At 38.9% G+C, this 19,327-nt stretch overlaps 1 protein-coding gene across 4 annotated transcripts in view; it reads left to right on the top strand.

Annotated features, from left to right (window-relative positions):
- ACBD5 (acyl-CoA binding domain containing 5) overlaps positions 1-19,222 on the top strand; it is a 29,973-nt gene extending 10,751 nt beyond the window's left edge. For 2 of the 4 annotated variants that reach the window (XM_064406981.1, XM_064407073.1), the window contains 8 exons: positions 6,451-6,588; positions 7,317-7,517; positions 8,210-8,316; positions 10,300-10,576; positions 11,836-12,038; positions 13,527-13,577; positions 13,864-13,973; positions 17,279-19,222. In XM_064406981.1, the coding sequence (XP_064263051.1) occupies positions 6,451-6,588; positions 7,317-7,517; positions 8,210-8,316; positions 10,300-10,576; positions 11,836-12,038; positions 13,527-13,577; positions 13,864-13,973; positions 17,279-17,291 (1,100 nt within the window). In that variant the 3' untranslated portion in view covers positions 17,292-19,222. The remainder of the gene's footprint in view (positions 1-6,450; positions 6,589-7,316; positions 7,518-8,209; positions 8,317-10,299; positions 10,577-11,835; positions 12,039-13,526; positions 13,578-13,863; positions 13,974-17,278) is intronic. The other 2 variants (XM_064407017.1, XM_064407114.1) reach the window with 1 other exon arrangement.
- The last annotated feature ends 105 nt before the right edge of the window (positions 19,223-19,327 follow it).

Genomic DNA, 19,327 nt, shown 5'->3' with positions numbered 1-19,327 from the left:
TTTTTACAGAACTCTGTCAGTGAATCTTCTTAGTCATTCATAAGAAGAGGGAAAAGAGCTAAAATCTGTGTTGCTCTGAACTGTAGTCCTTTATTAGGTTCTGTTAATGGCTGCACCACAATGAGGAGTTGCATTGTGGCAGGAGGAGCTGCTGGATGTGTGGGTGAGTGAGGTTTTTATAACCCTATCCTTCAAACTTTTCTCCCCTTCTAGTTTCCAATTATAAATTAACAGGTATAATCAAGGTTACAAAATGATGCTGAGAAAGGCTACTGTGAAACTTACTATACAAATACTTTTTGTTAAAATCTCAGTAGCTTAGCCTTCAGAAGTGTCCAGAACATTCTCTACAGCACTTGCTGCAGGATGGGATTATTATAGAAGATTAAGGGCTGGGCCAGCAAGTGCCAGTCAGTGGAGAATCTCAGTGGGATGTGGAATCAGTGACTCAACAAGCCATGGCTTGTCCTATTGCAATCTATACCTGCTTTGCACTTTATGCACCAAATCTCAGCCTCCTTTGTGAACTCAGCTTCAAGCTGATGGCTTTATGTCAGTGCTGTCTAACAGTGCTGGAAATCAGGGCACAGCATCAGTGTAGCTCTAAGCCTGAGTATTTCAACAGCTCCCCTCTCATACAGAGTGATCAGAAAATATATTGCCACAGGGTGAGCAGCAAAGTATCCAAATGGTAAAATGTAAGATTAAAAATTGTTTCTTTGTAAGTGGAGGGAGCTATGAGACATTCTCTTCCATGGAAAGAAAAGCCTGTCTGTATTGTGATTCATGCTGGGTTGAGTCAACAGTAACAGTTTTAGTGCATAATCGGTTGTTGAACTTGGATTTTTTCCTTCCAGCCAGACAAGATTTCCCTACAAAAGGGAAAGTAAATGTCAAAAGCTCTTCAGGTTTCATAATTTAGAAGATATACCCACTTGCCAGATAATTCTGGTGTCTTATATTTTAGCTGCCCTGTTCTAGTTAACATCTTGTGATGAAAGAATTGGAATCTGTATTTCTCAGAGCTCTGTTCTACAAAGACATGCTACAAAGGAGCAGTGGATGGAGGTGTGGGAGGCTGGGGAAGGTCAGATATAGGTAGTCGTGTCTTGATTGCTGTCAGAAAAGTATCCAGTGGATACAGAGTGGTGTTCCATGTTTGTGTAGCAAAAATAATTAATTATAGCCTTTAAGATGCATAGAAAAGCCATTTGTTTTACATCTGAGGCTGTGTTTGATACAGCCTTTGTAAAAGGCAGTTCAGATGGTAGGCTTGGTGCAGATGGCAGGAGAATATGACCTTAATGTTATTTCATTTTTGTTTTTTTCTGGTACAGGGCAAAACAATTTTTGATTGCTACAATGTGTGACTCAGCTACGTGGCCTTGTGTTGTTTTCCAGCATAATTCAATTTTCTTTATAGGGTTCTGAGTTCACTGTTCTCATGTTTTGTATTTTCTGGGACAAAACTCAAGAGTGTAATAATGTTCCTTCCTAGCTGCCGTGCAAAGTGAAAGTTCCAAAAGATGACTTTATCTCTTCTGCACAGAAAAGAGCTTAGCAAGTTTTGCTCCTCCCAGAGGGAAGCAGTACCAGGCTTGGGGACATCCTGGATCCTGGAATGATGTTACTGTGCTTTCAAGTTACAACATCTAAGAAGCAGCTGTTCTTCATGCTGGTTCTCGCAGTTGGCTGAGGTGCTGACAGAAAGCTGGCCCAGCCTGGATCCTTGTCCTGCTGCACACGTGCTGTGTAACCCAGCTGTGTGTGCTGGGGGCCCTGCACAGCCGGGGCCTTTGTGGGGAACCTGCCAGGGCTGGCAGTGCCTGTGGAGCAGCTGCTCCTCTGCCACGAAATCCCAGGCACGTTGTCTCTACTGCAGAAGGCTGAGGAGCATCAGGGAGGAGGGAAATGTATCCAAATCAACTCCAAAACTTGGTGTCCTTATTTATATGGCACATATTCTGAAAATCCTTGGGAAAAGGTACTGAAAAGTGTAAAGGTCTGGGCTGACTAGTCAGTAATCCTAAATACTGTACTCACAAGAATGTCTGAGAAGTTGCTGTTGTCTGTGTTTGTTCTTATCCACAGACTATTGTTTTAATGTTTATTAGTGGTAAATAAAGATGTGAGTATTGTTGATTAATTTTGTTTTATTAAATACAGAGTCGTCTCTTGGAGTGTAACAGCTTGAAAAGCACATAAGCAGAGAGAGGAATGCTGACAAAACAAGGCTGTAGTCTTTTGGAGTATATTAAAAGAAAAATAAAAATGAGGAGAGGCTTCTTCTGTTATATTAGAGTTTAGGAAGACTAAACCACAAAAAAAAAAAAAAGGCAGATTATACAGAAGAAGATGTGGCTGTCCCAGTATGTGTAGGGTGTACATTTGTCAGAGAACTTGCACCTACAGCACTTAAATTTAAGAGAAATAAAACTGTGGTAGTTAAAGTAATGATTATTAGATTTTTCAGTCTGTATTTCTGATAGACTCTTCTAAAATCTCTTTATTTGTGATGGCTGCTTGTTTGAGTCGTGTAGAACAGATGTTACAGAGCAGGCTGGGCCCTTGCAAATTTTCTTTGTAGTGTCCTATATTAAAAAGAATGCAAGGAAATGAGGGAATAGAAATTCTTCTTCTAACTGAAGAGCTTATTGCTCCCAGATGCTTGCATGTACCCCTCATGTCTCATGCAATCACCACTCCTTGCAGTATTTGGTGCATCAGTTTCAAAATGAGGTGGGGATTTGTGTAACCAAGTGTATTGGAAACAGCAGAACATGGTTGCACAAACTTGGAACTGAAGTAGGGAGCCTGCTTGGATCAGTAACAAGCATGAAACATCAAGGGGTGATGGCTAAAAATAATTACAGTTACCTGATGATGAAAACAACTTTGTACAGCGTGTAGGCTCCTTGAGACTTAACATAAACACAGGTGTGCAGGGAGATTCTACACAAGGTGATACAAGTGTAGGTCTTGGAAATAATCTTCTAGTGGTTAAGATTTTGCTGCTATTGAGCAGATAATAAAGTTGTGGTATTTCATGAAAATACATAATTTTTATTAAACAGTGAGGGTGTACACAGCTAGCTGAATGTTTTATCATGTCTTTCATGTGCTGTTGCAGACTGGCTCCTGATCACTGGTATCCTCAAAGCATCTGAGGGGCTGTGGAACTTGTGTGGGGATGATAGTGTGGTGCACTGGGCTAACCATCAGTACTGCTCCAGCAGTGCATGTTAATTTTGTGTAAGAATTACATGCCTGTTCATAAAACAAAAATACAAAGCATTTGGGGAGAACCTGCTAGGCAAGGTTCTCTTTGTCAAATGACCTTCAAGCTGGGGCAGATCTGCAGAGGCATTTAAGTTCTGAACTCCCATCTGGGTAACAAAAAAGGCTCAGAATATGTGATGAGTTAAAAATCACTTTTGAGAAACTTAGCCCCATTATACAGGCCATTGAGGAGAATTGTAGTGATGCCTTTAAAGAAATATACTTAGAATGGCTTGTAGGAAATCCATTAATAGAGCTGATACTAGAAAATAAATATGTGGTGAAAGCTTGTAGAGGAACTGCATGTTTGTTCTTCACATCCTTTCCATCTTGCCTTTTTTTTTTTTTTTGTCAAATCTTTCTATTTCAAGTTGTTACCGTTATACAGCTCCTACTATTTAGCATTAAAAATCCTAAACCCACACCCCAGCCCTTTACAGAATAGAATTCCTTCTATGGCTAAAAAGCAGTAAAGCTTTGATTTAAAAAATTGTCACAAATTTCACAATTTGATGTTGTATGTAGTGAGATGAAAATAATAAACCAAGAGGAATTCTACAGTATCTAAAGTAGGGCAACAGAAAAACCTTCTAACATTTTGTATGCAGTTGAAGTGAGTAGATGAAGTAAAGGGTTGAGGGGTGGCTGGATGGGATTAGCACGAACCAAGTAAGGTTTTAAAAGCTTGCTTGACTTCTGTCATTCACATTGAGAATATACATTGCTCAGGGAACAGCCATTAACCTACTGGCAGGGGATGTAGAAGTCACTGCTAGTTGGCCCTGCTTAGTCTTTAAACCTGTCACCCCCAGGATTAAATTGATATTGACCATCATGTCTGGTTCCTTAGCAGATACACAGAGCAACAAGAATGGCAGCCAGCCATGGGTATCCGAGGTAGTAAAACCAATTGGGGATGGACCTGATGAGGATAGCAGTGTAAAGGTTCCTCACAATTAGGCCTGGCATTTGAGGTGGCCAAACTCTGTACAGGGTTGTGTTCTTGGAGTCTGCATCAAAGCAGTGCCTCTTCATGGTCTTTGGGAGCACTGTTGATAAGAATGACTTAGTGGAAGAAATATGATCCTGATGGATTTCAGTTATTCAGGTGTCCTGTGATGTGATACCATAAATCTGTAACTGTTGATACACTCTCTCAGTTCCTCCTCTTAATTTAAATGTATGTGATAGATCACTTAGAAATTTTCCCAAATGAATAATCTCTTTATTGCAACTAAGGAGAACAGAAAGAACATGCTTGAATGTTGAAAAACATTCCTTTCAGAAAGAAAATAAGTAAATCTTAGGAAAAGCCTTATGGTGTAGCTGGGGCTTTTTGCAGTATCTTTGGTAGGGTGAGGAGCTTTACCGTTTTAATTCCCCTTCACAGCTCAATGTTCCTCCTGGTCTTGTCTTTCCTGTTTACTCCCACGGCTGGGTAGGACACATGGATGATTGTGTCCCCACCCCCATGTTGTTAAAGGGAAGGGGTGACGTGTGCCTTACGGTGCCAAGGGGGCTGTGTCTGTGCCTAATGCTCATGCTGTGAGCACATAACTGCTGCCTTATCCTTCTTATGCTGCTGCTTCTCAGAAAAACATCTTGAGAACTGGATTCGCAATTCATGAAACACATCTGTGAAAAAAAATGGAATATGTTGGGATTTCTCTTTTGTGAAGCAAATTTCTGTGCAAATAAGTGGTGACCTATGAGAAGAAAATGAGCAGATGCTTATATTCTTGTGGTGTACAAGATAGACAATTGCTTTTCCAATTCTCATTTTACAATAAAGTAAAAGTATTTAAATAAAAAAATTTTAATCTTCAGATAAAGAGATGGATTAAATCAATCCAAAGCAGTGATGCAGGGTGCCCACAGAAACATTACCTTGCAATAAAACTAAGGTGAACTTAATATTTAACATATTCATTGTTACTATACAGTAAGTTACTTTGCCCTTTTTTCTTTTTTTTAAAGTGCTGTGGATAAGCTGGAAACTAGAGAAATGTGGGAAGGCTCTTCTTGGAAGGTTAAAGTAGAAAAAAACCTTAGCTTTAAATTACCATGGAGCAGAGAAAGTAGTGAAGCTGGTTTGGCAACTCCAGTGTAATTGGATATTATTTTGCACCTTAATGTTAATCCTAAATGTGAGAATAAATCTTTCAAGGTTCTGACAAGGGAGCGTGGAAATTACACAAGTGAAATGCTGTGGTGACAAAACAGTCAGATTTCAGCCTTGGAGCCAACATGTAATCTGTGCAAGTGTCTCACAGAAACTGTCCCCTCTTTGTACCTTTGTGCTCTATCCTAACACAGGAGGCTTAAATGATCATCAGGATGTATTTGACCATAATATTTTTAAAGAAGATGGTACAATTGTTCTTTATATACTTCATCTTTTCAATGAATCTTTACCTTTCATTTTTTTGTACGGTTGCAGTAAATTGTGATCCTTGGAGTGATCAAAGATGTGGAAAAAAAAAAGGATTTGGTAGTTACTTTGTCTATTTCAATATTTCTTTCTTTAAATATTAATGAAAAAAAATGCTCAGTGTATATATTAATTTCATCAACTTTTTCACTGAAATCAGGGAATTTATTTCCATGTGTCATTTTTTAGGTAAAGATCTGTATAAATGTGAGTCATCATATTTTGCATCTGCCTAAATTACAGCAGATGTGTAAAATATTGTAATTACCTTATTCAGAATTCTGTTGTTCACATAATTGAATACAATGTTTCAAGATTTGCCTCTGAACTGTGAGCAGGTTTGAAGCATTTCAGCCCAAAAGGGAAATTCTGTTAAAACAGTGATTTCTGGGTGTAAAAGAACATGGCCACATCAGTCCCAGCTGCAGCTGTAACCTAAATACAGTAATAGGCTTGGTCTGAGCTCTTTCTGAAAGTGGCTGCAGTCTCTTCCCTGGAGGCTGCCCAGAGTCATTGAGAATATCTGCACCAGCAGTCAAGCATTCAGTGGTGGGCCACAAAAGAGAAACATTAAACTGATTAATAAAGAGCTTACAGAAATTAGTTGCCATTATTTGATACATCTTCTAATATGGACCTACTTCTGTAGAACTGTGACTGATAGGTTTGGGGGTGGTAGTGGTGGTGTATGTTTGTTTCCTTTAAAATACATCTTTTTTTTCCTTTGCTTTTTTTCTTAGACCTTAGTAATGTAATGAATTCCACTCCAAATATAAAAGCTGTAAATGGAAAAGCTGAAAGCAGCGATAGTGGGGCAGAATCAGAAGAAGAAGGGCTTCGTGAAGAGGAGGAAAAAGAAGTGCAGGTAAATGGAAAAGGTAAGTTTTCTGGACCAGTGTGTGTCCCAGAGTTGTTCTTAGCCACCTAAGTGGCAGAAAATACCAAAGTATCCTGAATGCTTTTTCAAGGGAATTAAATGGAAATACATGTGAATGCATATGTGAAAGATGTCTGTGTTTCAACCTAGGCTGTAAGAATTAAAACTAGTACAAATTTGATAGCTATGCTGTATGATTTTTGACTTGCCTAGTAAGTTCTGTCAAAAGGTTGTCTAAATTTCTATCCCCTGCATTGTTTGGGTTTTGTTGCCAGCTTTTTTTTGTAAGAACTATGAATGACTGCATGGCCTGTAAGAGTAGAATTGAAAATTAACTTTTTTTTTTCTGCAGAGACAATAAAAAAGAACTTTCAGTGAGATTAATTTAGAGGCATTTGGATGCTGAAATAACAGCATCTAGTGAAACCCAAATGAAATATCATATTTAGAATTCAATACAGATGTCCTCCAAGGACATCGGATTATTATTTAGTTTAGAAGAGACACCTACTTCAGATTTACTTCCCTATGTTTTAAGTATCTGCTCTTTATGCTTTTTATAAAAGAACAGAACAATCCACACAAATGGGATATAGGGGCATTTACATGTTTTGTTCTGCAGATACATTATAGATACAGTCTATTAGTAAGCAGGCTCCTTGAAGAAATATGGTTGGAGATAATTAGGTGTAGAGCTTTCTCTTTGCAAAGTTTTCTTTTGTTTTACAGATTATAAGAATGTGAAACCTGAATCAGCAGCTGCTAAGGATTTGGAAGGTATTGTTAGTAATGGCTGCTACAAGGACAGCTTTATCCCAGATATGCAGAATGGCATCCAGACCAAATCTGCCTTGAATGGCTTGAACCCAGAGGAAGAAACAAATAAAACGGAGCCAAGCCTGGAAATAGCTCAGAACGCTGCTCACCAAGGTATTGTCCTTCCAAGAGCATGTTTTCACTTGCACATTTTTCATGAGAAATATTCTTTTTATGAAAGCTTAATTCTGGGATTCAGAGACTAGCAATGGTGTCTTTCAGTTGCAGAAATATGAAGACAGAATACTAAAACAAATTAATTAGCTCCAGTTAAAAATAAGGCTTTCTTTTGGTACCTGCTACAGAAAGAGAGGTGAATTCAGAGAAAGAGGCCTAAACCCACAAAAATAGAAGTGTTTTCTTGTAATATCATTATGCTACCTATGCAAATACTATTTGCCTTTGAAAGTGAATTTGTAGTACAACAAAAATCACTTACATCTGGTTTATCATTCTGGAAAGCTAAACATTTTATAAATGTCAGTTTGTTCAAACTAACTAAGTAACTTTAGGCAAAACTGCTTTATACTGAGCTTAAGAAGGAGAGGGTAATGAAAAAGGTGAAATTAAAATTTATAAAGCAGAAATGCCAATATGAAGTATAGTTTTCCCACTAGTAAAGGTTTTCTATAATTCCTAAATTCATATAACATCTTTACTCAGAATCCAAGTTTAGAATGACAGTTGTAGATGGAAGGGTCGTGAAGTGATGCTCACATATTTTAACTCATTGCTCTAGTCTTTGCCAGGGCTGGCTCACTGGCTCACATTTACAAACCATGTGTGCTATCCCTCTTTCCCTGCAGGTGCAAATGAAGAGAATACTGAAGAGATCTCAGCAGCTCAGCACTTAACCAGTGATTCAGACAGTGAAGTTTATTGTGACTCTATGGAGCAGCTTGGACTAGAAGAGGTAGGGGTTCAGTATTCCTGCATGTATTTTCAAGCTGGTATGCTGCTTATTTTTCAATAGGTTCCTCTCAATCAAGTGAACATGGACATGCAGAGGTGAATGATGTGGCTCATGCATGTCCTGTTTGAACTAGAAGGGTTTGTTCTTTCACTGACAGCATTTTACAACTTGGTTACTGCTAATCTAAAAACCTTGAAGCCTTCAGAGAATTTATGTGAGGAGAAGGCTTCAAAAACAACAGTACAAAGAAACAATTGTCAAAAAAGGAAAAACAGTATAAAGAAACTAAGGTCTTTGTCTACCAATTAATGTAGGGTCTTATAACATGGAGGGACCAGAATTCAGCTATTTTTAACAAATGGGAAGTATCTTTGTAATAACTAACTTTTTGCTTGCCTTTTTCTGGTCTGATGACTTCTGCATTTGTTTCTTAGAATAAATAAAGAATAAGTGTTAATAGGTGGCCCGTAGGCTAGTGCCTACAAGTGCCTAAAGAAGTGGGGGATTATAAGGATTTCTGTGTTCTCTTGTATTCTCTATTTATAATGTACACCTCTGACTTACCTATAAAAGGTGAGCATAAACTGTCCTGCCATAGTTTTGACTGGATTTGTGCTCCTGCTGATTACTACTCATAACTGTAATCTTTGTTGGCTTGCTGGCCTAGACCTCCTTCAGAGCCCCAGGTTAAGTGTGGGCTTTGTAGGTTGCACTCAGAAACCTCATTTCCTGATTCTGGAGAGAAATGTGTGAATGGTGATGGGATCAGGAAGGCCAGAAGCACTCAAATACTGCATCATTCTCTTGTCTGGCTCTTTCCTGAGTATGTAGGGAATTCATTTTAACAAATCAAAATTCTGCCCAGTAATAAAGCATGTTGGGAAATGTAATTTGATAGAAGTGCTGCAAGCTGTTTTATCTAGCTGATTTCCCAACCTTGTGTATCGTTCAAGCTTGTTTGAAATTCTTTAATTGAAGTGGGTGGATAATTTGTTAGAGTTTCCCAACCTGCATGAGGAAAGTTCCAGTTTTGTACAAAATAACAAATGTTCAGGTATGTGTAATGAAAGACACAGGTAGAACTACAGGTCAATAAGTTCAAACTAGAAGAGGTTCACTTAAAGAATTAAATGCAGCTGTTTCTTGGAAAAGATGTAGCCAGCCCTCTGCCCTTCAGTTCTGATGATCCAGAACTGCTATTTTACAAATGTGGGCAGCACTTTCCATTTCACTGCCCCTCCTTTTGGTTGTTTTGACTTCTCCATGAAGTTCTTTTTCAGCTGTCTGAGGTCCCCAGTCTGCTTCAGTGTGTCCTTGTGCCAGGGCCTGTCCTTGCCCTGTGCCAAGGGCTGCTTGAACCACCCACCAAGACAGCCCTAGGGCAGAACCTGAACAGCAGCTGTGTCATGCTTTTTTACTGTCTTCCTGCAGTACCTCCAGATTTGAGTGAGAAACTGATAGAATGCTCTGCCTTTCCTTTGTTTGGTGTGAGGTGCAGGTGCAGCCAAGCTGTTTGGAGCAGGCTGATGATAATCTGTGTGCTGTCTTTGCTGTGAGTGCAAAAACTGCCTGCCCAGGGCTGCTGCCAGCAGGGGCCTTCTGACCACGCCTCCCAAATTCAAGGGAAGAGCCTGTTTCACTGTCTAGGAAGTAGAGCCAGGGGAAAATTGACAGGGGAAAATTGAATGGTTTTAGACAGTAATGTTCTATTTTAGTAATTATTGAGTATTAGTGGATGTTGGAAATGTCTAAAGAAATTCCTGTGGTATCACTGTTGTGAGATTTGCCTGAAATGCCTTCTCAATCTGGAAATAACATTTAGACAATAGTAAGTATATTCTACAGGAAAACAACTGTTCCCCTTAAAAGGAGTCTTAATTCTGGGCAAAGTATTTTCTTAAAGTAAAGATGATATTTTTTCCTTTTTAATGTTTAATTGTCATATTTTACAGAATTTAATTACTTGCTAATGTTAATTTGTAGCCCTTGGAGATCATCACATCAGCTAAAGGATCTTTAAAGCATTCATCCCATTTCTTGGATGTAGATCCCAGTCCTCTGTTAGAAAATACGGATTTTCCAAGGCGTACTTGCATGACTTATGGGAATCTCCAACCTGGAAACACTGAAGAGGGAGTAGCTGAAGAACAAGGTGAAGTCAAATGTGGAGGAGAAGATGGCAAAGCCAGTAATGGGGGTCCTCACAAGGAGAAAAAAGGTGGAGAAAAAGCTGATTTCTACAGTGTCAGAAGAGGGAGAGGTACTGTGACCCTGCATTTGTGTTCCCCACTCTCCTCACTGCCATAAATTGCTGATGTCTGAGAAGCACCAGTCAGCACTGTCCAGTGGGACAGTCATGTCTATAGTGCTTCTGCTCTCCACAATAAAAACAGATAACAAAATGCCTGCTACAGTGGGTAACTTATACTCCACTGCTGCTTCTGGCACTTGGGTTTTTGGAAATGTAATCCTCAAAACCACTCTGTGCCTGAGAGGAGTTTCTTTAGAAGTTACATACTTATTGTTAAGATACATATATATTTATATCTCTGTGGTGGTTTATTTGAAACCATGGAATGCCATGGACAGTGACAGTGAATGCCAGTCAGTGACATATTGTTTTGTATGTAATTGGAATGTTAGCCACACCTTTGAGTGATTCTGATACTATCCATTATGATTCTTAAAACTTAATGGTTCTTAATCACATAATAGCCCAGATGTTCAGTTTATGTTGGACCTCTGCACTTTTTAATTCCGTAATACTTCTAACAGTGTCATCTACAAGCAGCACCATATTCCACTGGTATGATCTGTAAAGTCAAGGATAAAATCAGTTTTTCTTGTAAAACAAAAAAAAAGGCAGGAAGTATTTTATTTATATATAGCATGCTTTTTTGTATAGCACCTATAAGTAATCAGATGGAAAAATTAAAAAGAAAATCCAAATTGTGTTGAAAATTTATGTTGAAATCCAAATTTATGTTGAAAATTATTATAAAGAACATACTGTAGTTACTATCTCCTCTTCTTCTCTCTCTTGTTGTTTTATTGAAGTTTGCTACTTACAGGCAGAAATATGACAGGCTAGTTAGTGGTAGTTGTATCTAGTTGAAGGGGTATTGTTGATTTCAAGTAATTATCTTTTCACTGTATTCCAGTGATCTTTGTTTTCCAGTTGGAGACTTTGCCAAACTTAAAACACATACTAAGACAGATCTTACTTTTTACTAAGGCAGAATTTGCTGCTGAACTTGACTGGATGTGTGTTAATAGGTTTTTGTAAATGTTCTTGCAGTTCTAGGAGTTTGCATGATACTGTCACACTAAGGCTATAGGAAACATCTCAGATGACATTTCAGTGACCTCGCAGTGCTGCTGAACTGTCTGAATATAGCCTGTGAGGAGGAGTACCACACTCCTGGGTGAAAACTGAGGGAGAAAACTGAACTGTTAAACATTTTCAGTGGAGCTGTAGCCCATTCTGTGTTTTGTGTTTGTGCTTTTCCTCCCTCCCAGCAGGGCACAGACTTCAGCCTTTAGGAGACGGGTCCCAGGGTGGCCAGATGGGCAGCGGAGGGGACGGCGAGCGCTGGGGCTCCGACAGAGGCCCCCAGGGAAGCCTCAACGAGCAGATTGCAGTGGTGCTGATGCGGCTGCAGGAGGACATGCAGAACGTCCTGCAGAGGCTGCACATGCTGGAGGCTGTCGCAGCATCACAGGTACTGTTCTTTGGAGTTATTTGATCACCTTTTATTAAATGTCGTTGGATATTTTTGTGCTTTTTCAGATTAAATTTTTTAACAAGATTTTCTTAAACTGTAAAGACATTTCAGTCACGTTCTGTAGTTGAGTCCAACTTAAAATTTCCTATTGGTACCTACTCTTAGCAGCCCAATTTGTAACTCTGGTACATGTAAGCAAAACCATGCATTTTTAACCTGGAAATTAACCATATGTTATTTCACTGATTCCTGATCAGACTGATCTTAGCCATAGTTGTTGATACACATTACACAGGCTCTATATGGACACTCCACAGTTAATGTTATTAGTGCATGATCCCAGAGAATTCAAAGCATTTTCAAAGAAAGTGAGAAATAATCTTTCAGGTGGTAAATGTTCACAGGCAGAACTTCAGATTCCATTTTTCAGAATGCAGAAGACTTGATCGTTCATAGCTTTCTTTCCTTGTGAAGTAATCCAGCTTTGTTGGAATTGTACATCATGTCCTCATCCAGTCAACAGAACTCTTAAGCAAGTGTAGACATTATTGATACAGTGTTTCTTTTTTCTTTCTGTTTCAATAGAACATGTTGTGAATATAGTTGAACCAGCAACCTGAAAATGTTGGGTTTTGTTTGACTTGCTGATATATTTTGATCTGCATGAGAATGAGCAAGCTGTACAAGCAATACCCTATGGGATGCACATACTCCAAATCTAAGGCAGGCACAGAAAAGGATTTATTAAAACCATAATTTTGCTGCATCAGAGATATTCAAGAATCTAATATTTGGTTAAATACAGATTGGTTTTCTATCTTTGCCTGAGCAGTATAAGTAGTAAAAGATCCTTCCCCAGCAGTTCATGCTATGCTTGCTGTCCTTACCCAAGGAGAAACAGAAGCTTCTGTTTCATGTTTACGTAAATTAAGAAAGACCTAGAAAACCAGCTGCTTTGCTTTTGTGGAAGCACCACAGTAGTGTATGGGAATAGTCTTGAAAAGATTCTGATACTTCCATTATCGGGATTGCCTGGAAGACATGGAACAGGCTTTCCTTTATGGTGTTAGACATGCCTGTAGCTGTAGCCCAGCTGACCTCAGTATAGCCTGGTGTTGAGACGTGCAAGCAGGCAAATTAAGCTGCTGCAATTTCTGCTCTGGGCTGGAACTGGGACTAGACCAGAGCTGAGAAAGTTGCAATGACAAGTTGAGCAGGGGAGCCTTCAAAAACTGTAAAGACGTCCAGTAAATGACACTGATTCCTTTTCTAAGACACAGAGAAGTGATAAAATTACTATAAAGAGTAGTGGAAACATGAGAGGCAAGTTAGCAGCTGTGTGGGATCTGTGCATTAAACTGTGATATATACAGATTGCAAAGCCATCACAAGATGAAAAACCTCATATTCTTGTTTCATGAAGAAGAAAAATTTTAATTGCAGTTTCCTTATTTTATCCTTAAAAGCCTTTGTTTGTATTTAAAGGCAAAATCTGCAACACTACAGTCAAATTACCAGCCTGCCTCCTCTGTCAAGGTAAAATACTGTTTTTATGATGTGTAAAAAGTGTGAACTGTGAAAAAAGATTAATTTGAATATTTTATCTGTAGCTCTTGGTATGTGCTTTTTGTATTGTCTCTTCCTTGACTAGAAGATAAAAAATAATCTGTCTGAGGAAATTACTTCATAGATTAATCTTTTCTTACAGTCTTACTATTATTTTCTTTGGTACTGTAGCATTTGAAGTGATGGGAAGTATACAGGTAGTATTCAATATGTGCACACATATTGCTCACTGGATTTTTTTTTCTGTTTTCCTTAGAAACCATCATGGTGGCCCTTTGAAATTTCTCCTGGTATTCTAGCTTTTGCTATTGTTTGGCCATTTATTGCCCAGTGGTTGGTACATGTGTATCACCAAAGAAAGCGAAGGTAAGGATGTGCATTCAATAGAATACATACCCTGTGTGTCACCTGTTTAAACCAATAGGTAATGTTATCATGTTATTTGGACAGGACAGAAAATTCTTTGCCTTCAAAGTTTGTCAGTATGAGAAATTACTGGTTAATTTGACTTTATATGTAGTATCCTTTATATGTGGCAGTTTATCTTAAATCAATGAAATGTGATGCAGGATAAATAATTTCGAGCATACACAAGTGTGTGAGGCTGGATAGCTTGGAAGTGTCTCCATAACATTCTTTGATCCTCCCACTCCTCATATTTTCTTGAGCCATTTTCACTGCTTCTAGACTTCCTAGTCCTTTTGTGCCATGAGAATTTTTTTCCTATCACATCCTTTGTAGAGTGCTATCTATGAACTATATTTAACATCTTCTAGTACCGTACTATGATATTTTTGTAACATCTACCTTGACTTCCTGCAGGGAAGGGTAGTTGTACTCAGATCTTGCCTTTTCTCACCTCTCTAAGCACCAGAAGATCAAGTGAGTGTTCTCTAGTTACTGTCTGCTCACTTCAGCCTCACACCTGGTTCTGTTAGCTTAGTATGCTCCTGGCTCTTACATCTTTTTCCTCTGGCAGACTGCAGAGCATTTGCATGTTTGTGGATCTTAGGAGAATTAGCTGAATTTGTTCTAGCTTTTTAATATTTGCTAGTTTTCATGGTATAGTTTTCTCTCCTGTGGTAAACCACAGAAACACAGAGTGGCTGAGGTTGAAGGAAGGCTCTGCAGGTCATCTGGTCCAACATTCTTGCTCAGCCAGGAGCACATGGAATCTGGTTGCCCAGGACTGTGTACAGGCAGCTTCTGATTGTCTCCAGGGAGGGAAACTCCACCACCTCCCTGGGCAACCCGTGCCAGTGCTTCCTCAGAAATGCTCCAGACCTTTAATCATTTTCATGGCCCTTTGTTGGACTCTCTCCAGTTTGTCCACGTCTCTCATGTAGACAAAAGCAGACAGAGCACTCCCGGTGTGGCCTCTCCAGTGCTGAATACTGGAAGGGAAGCCTGTACCACCCCTGGCCTTTGTTGCAAGGGCACGTTGGTGGCTCATGTTCAGCGTGGCATCCACCAGGATGCCCAGATCCTTTTCTGCCAAGCTGCCTCCCAGCTGGCACATACTGATACCTGGAGTCGTTTCTCCAAGCAGTGCTGGACTAAGCACTTCCCCCTGTTGTATTTCATAAGGTTCCTGTCAGCCCATTTTTCTAGCCAGCTGCAGTCCCTCTGGATGGCAGCACCACCCTCTGGCATATCAGCCACTCCCAGTTTTGTGTAATTTGCAGCTTTGCTGAGGGTGCACTCTGCACTCTGCCTGTCATCCAGGCCGTTGCTAAAGGTGTTCAACAGGACTGGCCCCAGTATCAACCCCTAGCATTCACCACTAATTACTGGCCTCCAAGTACACTCCTGTCACTGATCATTGCTCTTTGGGCCCAGCCCATGGCTTTGTAAACAATACAGCACCACAAAGGCTGCAGATCTGCCAGGGAGCTCCCCTGCCTCAGAGCTGTCAGCAGCAGCATCGGTGTTGCTGCACTGTCTGATGAAACCAGAGATTGCAGTACTGAGGCTTTCAGGCAGTTGTGCACATTTTGCTCATTCTTTGCTCTAGTGAAAGGAAATTTCCCCTTGTCAGCAAGGAAGAAGTTGGGGTGTTTTAAATCAAAACTATTTGTTTGAAATATTTTACTTGAAGCTTCTATGAACTTCAGTGTTCTGCTAATTGCTCTTGCATGGCTGTGTTTTCTCCCTCTCTCTGAACAGTGTGCTGTTCTTGAAAATCTTTTTTTATCATCTATTCTGACCTCTGTAGCACCCTCAATCCAGCAACAGATTCAGACAGAAATCAGTTTTTAGAAAAGCACCTTTCCAGCAATTTTTCTAGTAATTGTCCTAGTAATTCAGTGCTTTGATGAATAAACACATGGTACATTGCTTTTTGTTTGGATTTGACCAGCTTCAGTTTGAATCCATTGGATGTTCTTGTATCTTTATGCAGTTGACAAAGAGCCTGTAACATGTTTTTCATGGTTACGTTTTGCTGTCACCAGGTCATGTCATAAACTCTTGCTTAAACAAAACAAGTGGAACAACTGGAATCTCATTTTTAAATTATTTTGCAGTCTTAGAACAATTCTTGTGGTTCATTGCCAAATGCTTCAGTTTCTCAGCACTCTTTTTGAGTTGTGGACACCAGGATTTGTACCAGTGGTAACACCAGTGTTGGTGTCAAACACAGAGCTAGCATAGCCCCATGTTCTGTTTACTCCTTCATGCATTGTTTTGAGATGAACTTCAATAACAGAAACAACTCAAGAATTTTGTGTGTTCTTGAGCTTTTCTCTGTTTCTGAAGTCTATTCACAGGCAGAATTTAAGGACCATGTGCTTCTGCAGCACGTTTCTATCTGGAGTTCTATCTCCTTTAACAATGTGTAGGAAGCTGATCAAGTACACTCAGTGAGAAAACAGAATTACAAAATGAGTCCTTTTCTCCTGTCCCGTGGCCAGTTTCAGCTTGTGCTCTTAGGCAAGGTGTGTGAGCTCTTAGGCAATAACTGTTCACAGTGCCTGCACTAACCCTGTCAGAGTACTTTTAGTTTTAAATTATGTGAACTGCCCCTGCAGCAGAAACCATGAGTCTCTGCTACCATGCAAAGTTCTCTTGTGCTGCAGCTGTGGAGCTTTGACTTCTGCACTCTTCTGCAGTGTAGTAAATTCCATGTAACTGGTGGAGGGACAGCTTTCTGTAACCAAGAGCTTTGTGTTTAGCTTTGGTCCAGCACCTCTTAACCTGTCCCCTGGTCCTTTATGGGGAACTTAATGCTGAAAATCTGGAGTACTCATACTGGAGCCTTCACCAAGAAGGCTTGAAAACCTGAATCCTAAGGGTCCTAAACACATATAGAAATATATTTTCATAATAGTAAAAGTTGTCTAGGTTCAGCTCATGATTTTAGAACCCTCTAATTTTAAGTTTTATGGAGTCATGGGGAAAACAGCTCTTAAATGTTGCTCTGCTGAGCCAGCATGCCACTGACCCAGGGTCAGAGATTTTTCTGTGGAATTCCATCTGCAGCTCCAAATTATTAGTGAATTTTTACTCCTTGGTGTAAGAGGGCAAATTTTGGGGTGTCTTGAAGCCTGTAGTGTTTTATTGGAATGGAAACCTTTTAAATGTAACCTTAATTGATTTGTTTGTTTACACAAATGAAAAATCATCTCATATGTTAAGGTACATTAAACTAATCTATTTGTTTCCTCTTCTAGAAAACTGAACTGAGAATTTATGACTATATTTAAGGACTTCTAGGAGAAGATGGCCCTGGAAAGCAAAGGAAGTCTGAATTCTCATAGAATCTCAGAATTTGGGATGATCTTCCTTATGTTACAGTAATATTTTGTACTACCTTTGAGCTAAATGTTTAAGGACTAATATTATTGAAACTTGAATGATTCACAGCTCCTAGGTAACAAATAAATTGAATAATTCCATCCTCAACACCATATGAACAATAATTATTTTGGAATGTGCTTGTGGATGGGCCTTCAGTAATTACTGGCATTACTGATGTCAGTTGATGAAGAGAATAACTTCTCTGTGAAAGAATACATGAAAAATATGTAAAACTGTCACTTTAACATTGAAATAATTTTACAATCTCAAGATCCCTGCCTGTTTTTCCACAGCATTACATATTACCAGGTGAAAGCTCTAAAAAAGCATAAATTCAGTACATTGTAAGCTGTTGGAAAAATACAATATAGTGCTGAGGAATTCAACTTGTTGTTTTTGCTGCTAAACTAGTGTGGGGCAATTTCCATATAAATTGGTCAGAAATGAAGTTGAATCCTTCACTTATCCTGTAAAATTGTAAAGAAGATTTGGGTATTTGTATATATCCTGAAAGTTAGAGCCATTAATAACAGGGGGACTGTCAAATATGAGTTTGGAAACAGCATGTGGTACAAGGGATCCATGTAAAGAGGCTGCACCTTATCTTTTTAACTTTCATAACTGTATTCTTGTTGACAACAGCTTATTTTAACTGAAATGCATAGTTTAGGCACAAGGTGCTTTAAAATGAGATGAAATCTAGCTCAGTAGGTCTAGCTTTAAGCTTTTAAAGAGCTCAGTGCACTGTAAGTTTTCTGTTGGAAGTTAAAGTAAGATTTAATGTATTGTGGATTTTCCCAAAGTCACATCATGAAACATATCAGTTCTGGTATGTCTTTCTTATCCTTCTACTTCCTCTCAGAAAAAAAACCTTTTCAGCTAATTTTGGAGCTGATATTTTTCTTTTCCCCACAGAACATTAATTAACTCATATACAGATAGAGGTATAACCTTGTGAAGTTTGCTTGACAAAAGCATACTTTACACTTAATTTTTAAATAAATTAATATATAAGCTGTCTAAATCTCTGGAAAATGCAAATGCACTAAAATTAGATTTGACAGAAAACTTACAGTTAATCCATGGTTAAGCTCTGAATCTTCAAAAATTTCACCATTATTGATGTGCTTTCATTTCCCACCAGGACTACATCCTACAAATAATTTTTAAAGAAAGTTTTTTTGGTCCTTCCTGAAAATATTTTATAGTTTGGAAAACATTTTTCATATAAGCTATACTGTATAAAAATGTAATCACAGAATTTAATGTTGGTTTTACCAGAGAAATTTTAATCTTGTTTTTTAGTTATGTGAAATTTTTTTTTAGTTATTTTCCCCCTCTTCTGATTTTCTTGTAAAACTGAATTAAAAAATAAAATAGCTGTAACCTCTTTGAAGACTGCTGTGACAAGCAGATGGTTTCATGTGCCAGAGATGAGTTTTGGCATGAGATGTACTGAAAACTCAGGTTTGAACAAAGCTTATCCTGGAAGTTCTGCTGGGACCTGAAGCTATTGTGCCTGAGCTTCAAATCCCTAAAGTGACTGATTTCTTATGATAAGGGATAGAAATCATACAGGAGGGACACTTGAGCTTGAAGGTCCCATGAAACCCCAGCCTCCTGAAGCAGCATGTCTTCTGCAAGGACAAACCACCCTGGAGTGCCTCCCACAGCTCGTGTCACCTGTAGGGGCTGATCTCTTAGAGATGGGACAGGCATTCCCAAAGGTACTTAATTATTAACCTCGCCCTGAAATAAATGTAGGCTTGTAATATCCTTGTTATTTATTCATATTTCAATAAATCAATCCCTTAATATTTTGTATTTTATCTTGAAATTAATATTTACTAAATGCTGTACACCAGATGCTGTGTATACAAGAGCCTGCTGGCTGTATCATGAAGAATCAGTCAAAACCTGAA

Source organism: Passer domesticus, chromosome 1, assembly GCF_036417665.1.
Source record: "Passer domesticus isolate bPasDom1 chromosome 1, bPasDom1.hap1, whole genome shotgun sequence".
Classification (NCBI taxonomy): Eukaryota; Metazoa; Chordata; class Aves; order Passeriformes; family Passeridae; genus Passer; species Passer domesticus.
Note: the sequence above shows the minus strand (reverse complement) of the source record. Positions and strands in the feature narration are given on the sequence as shown.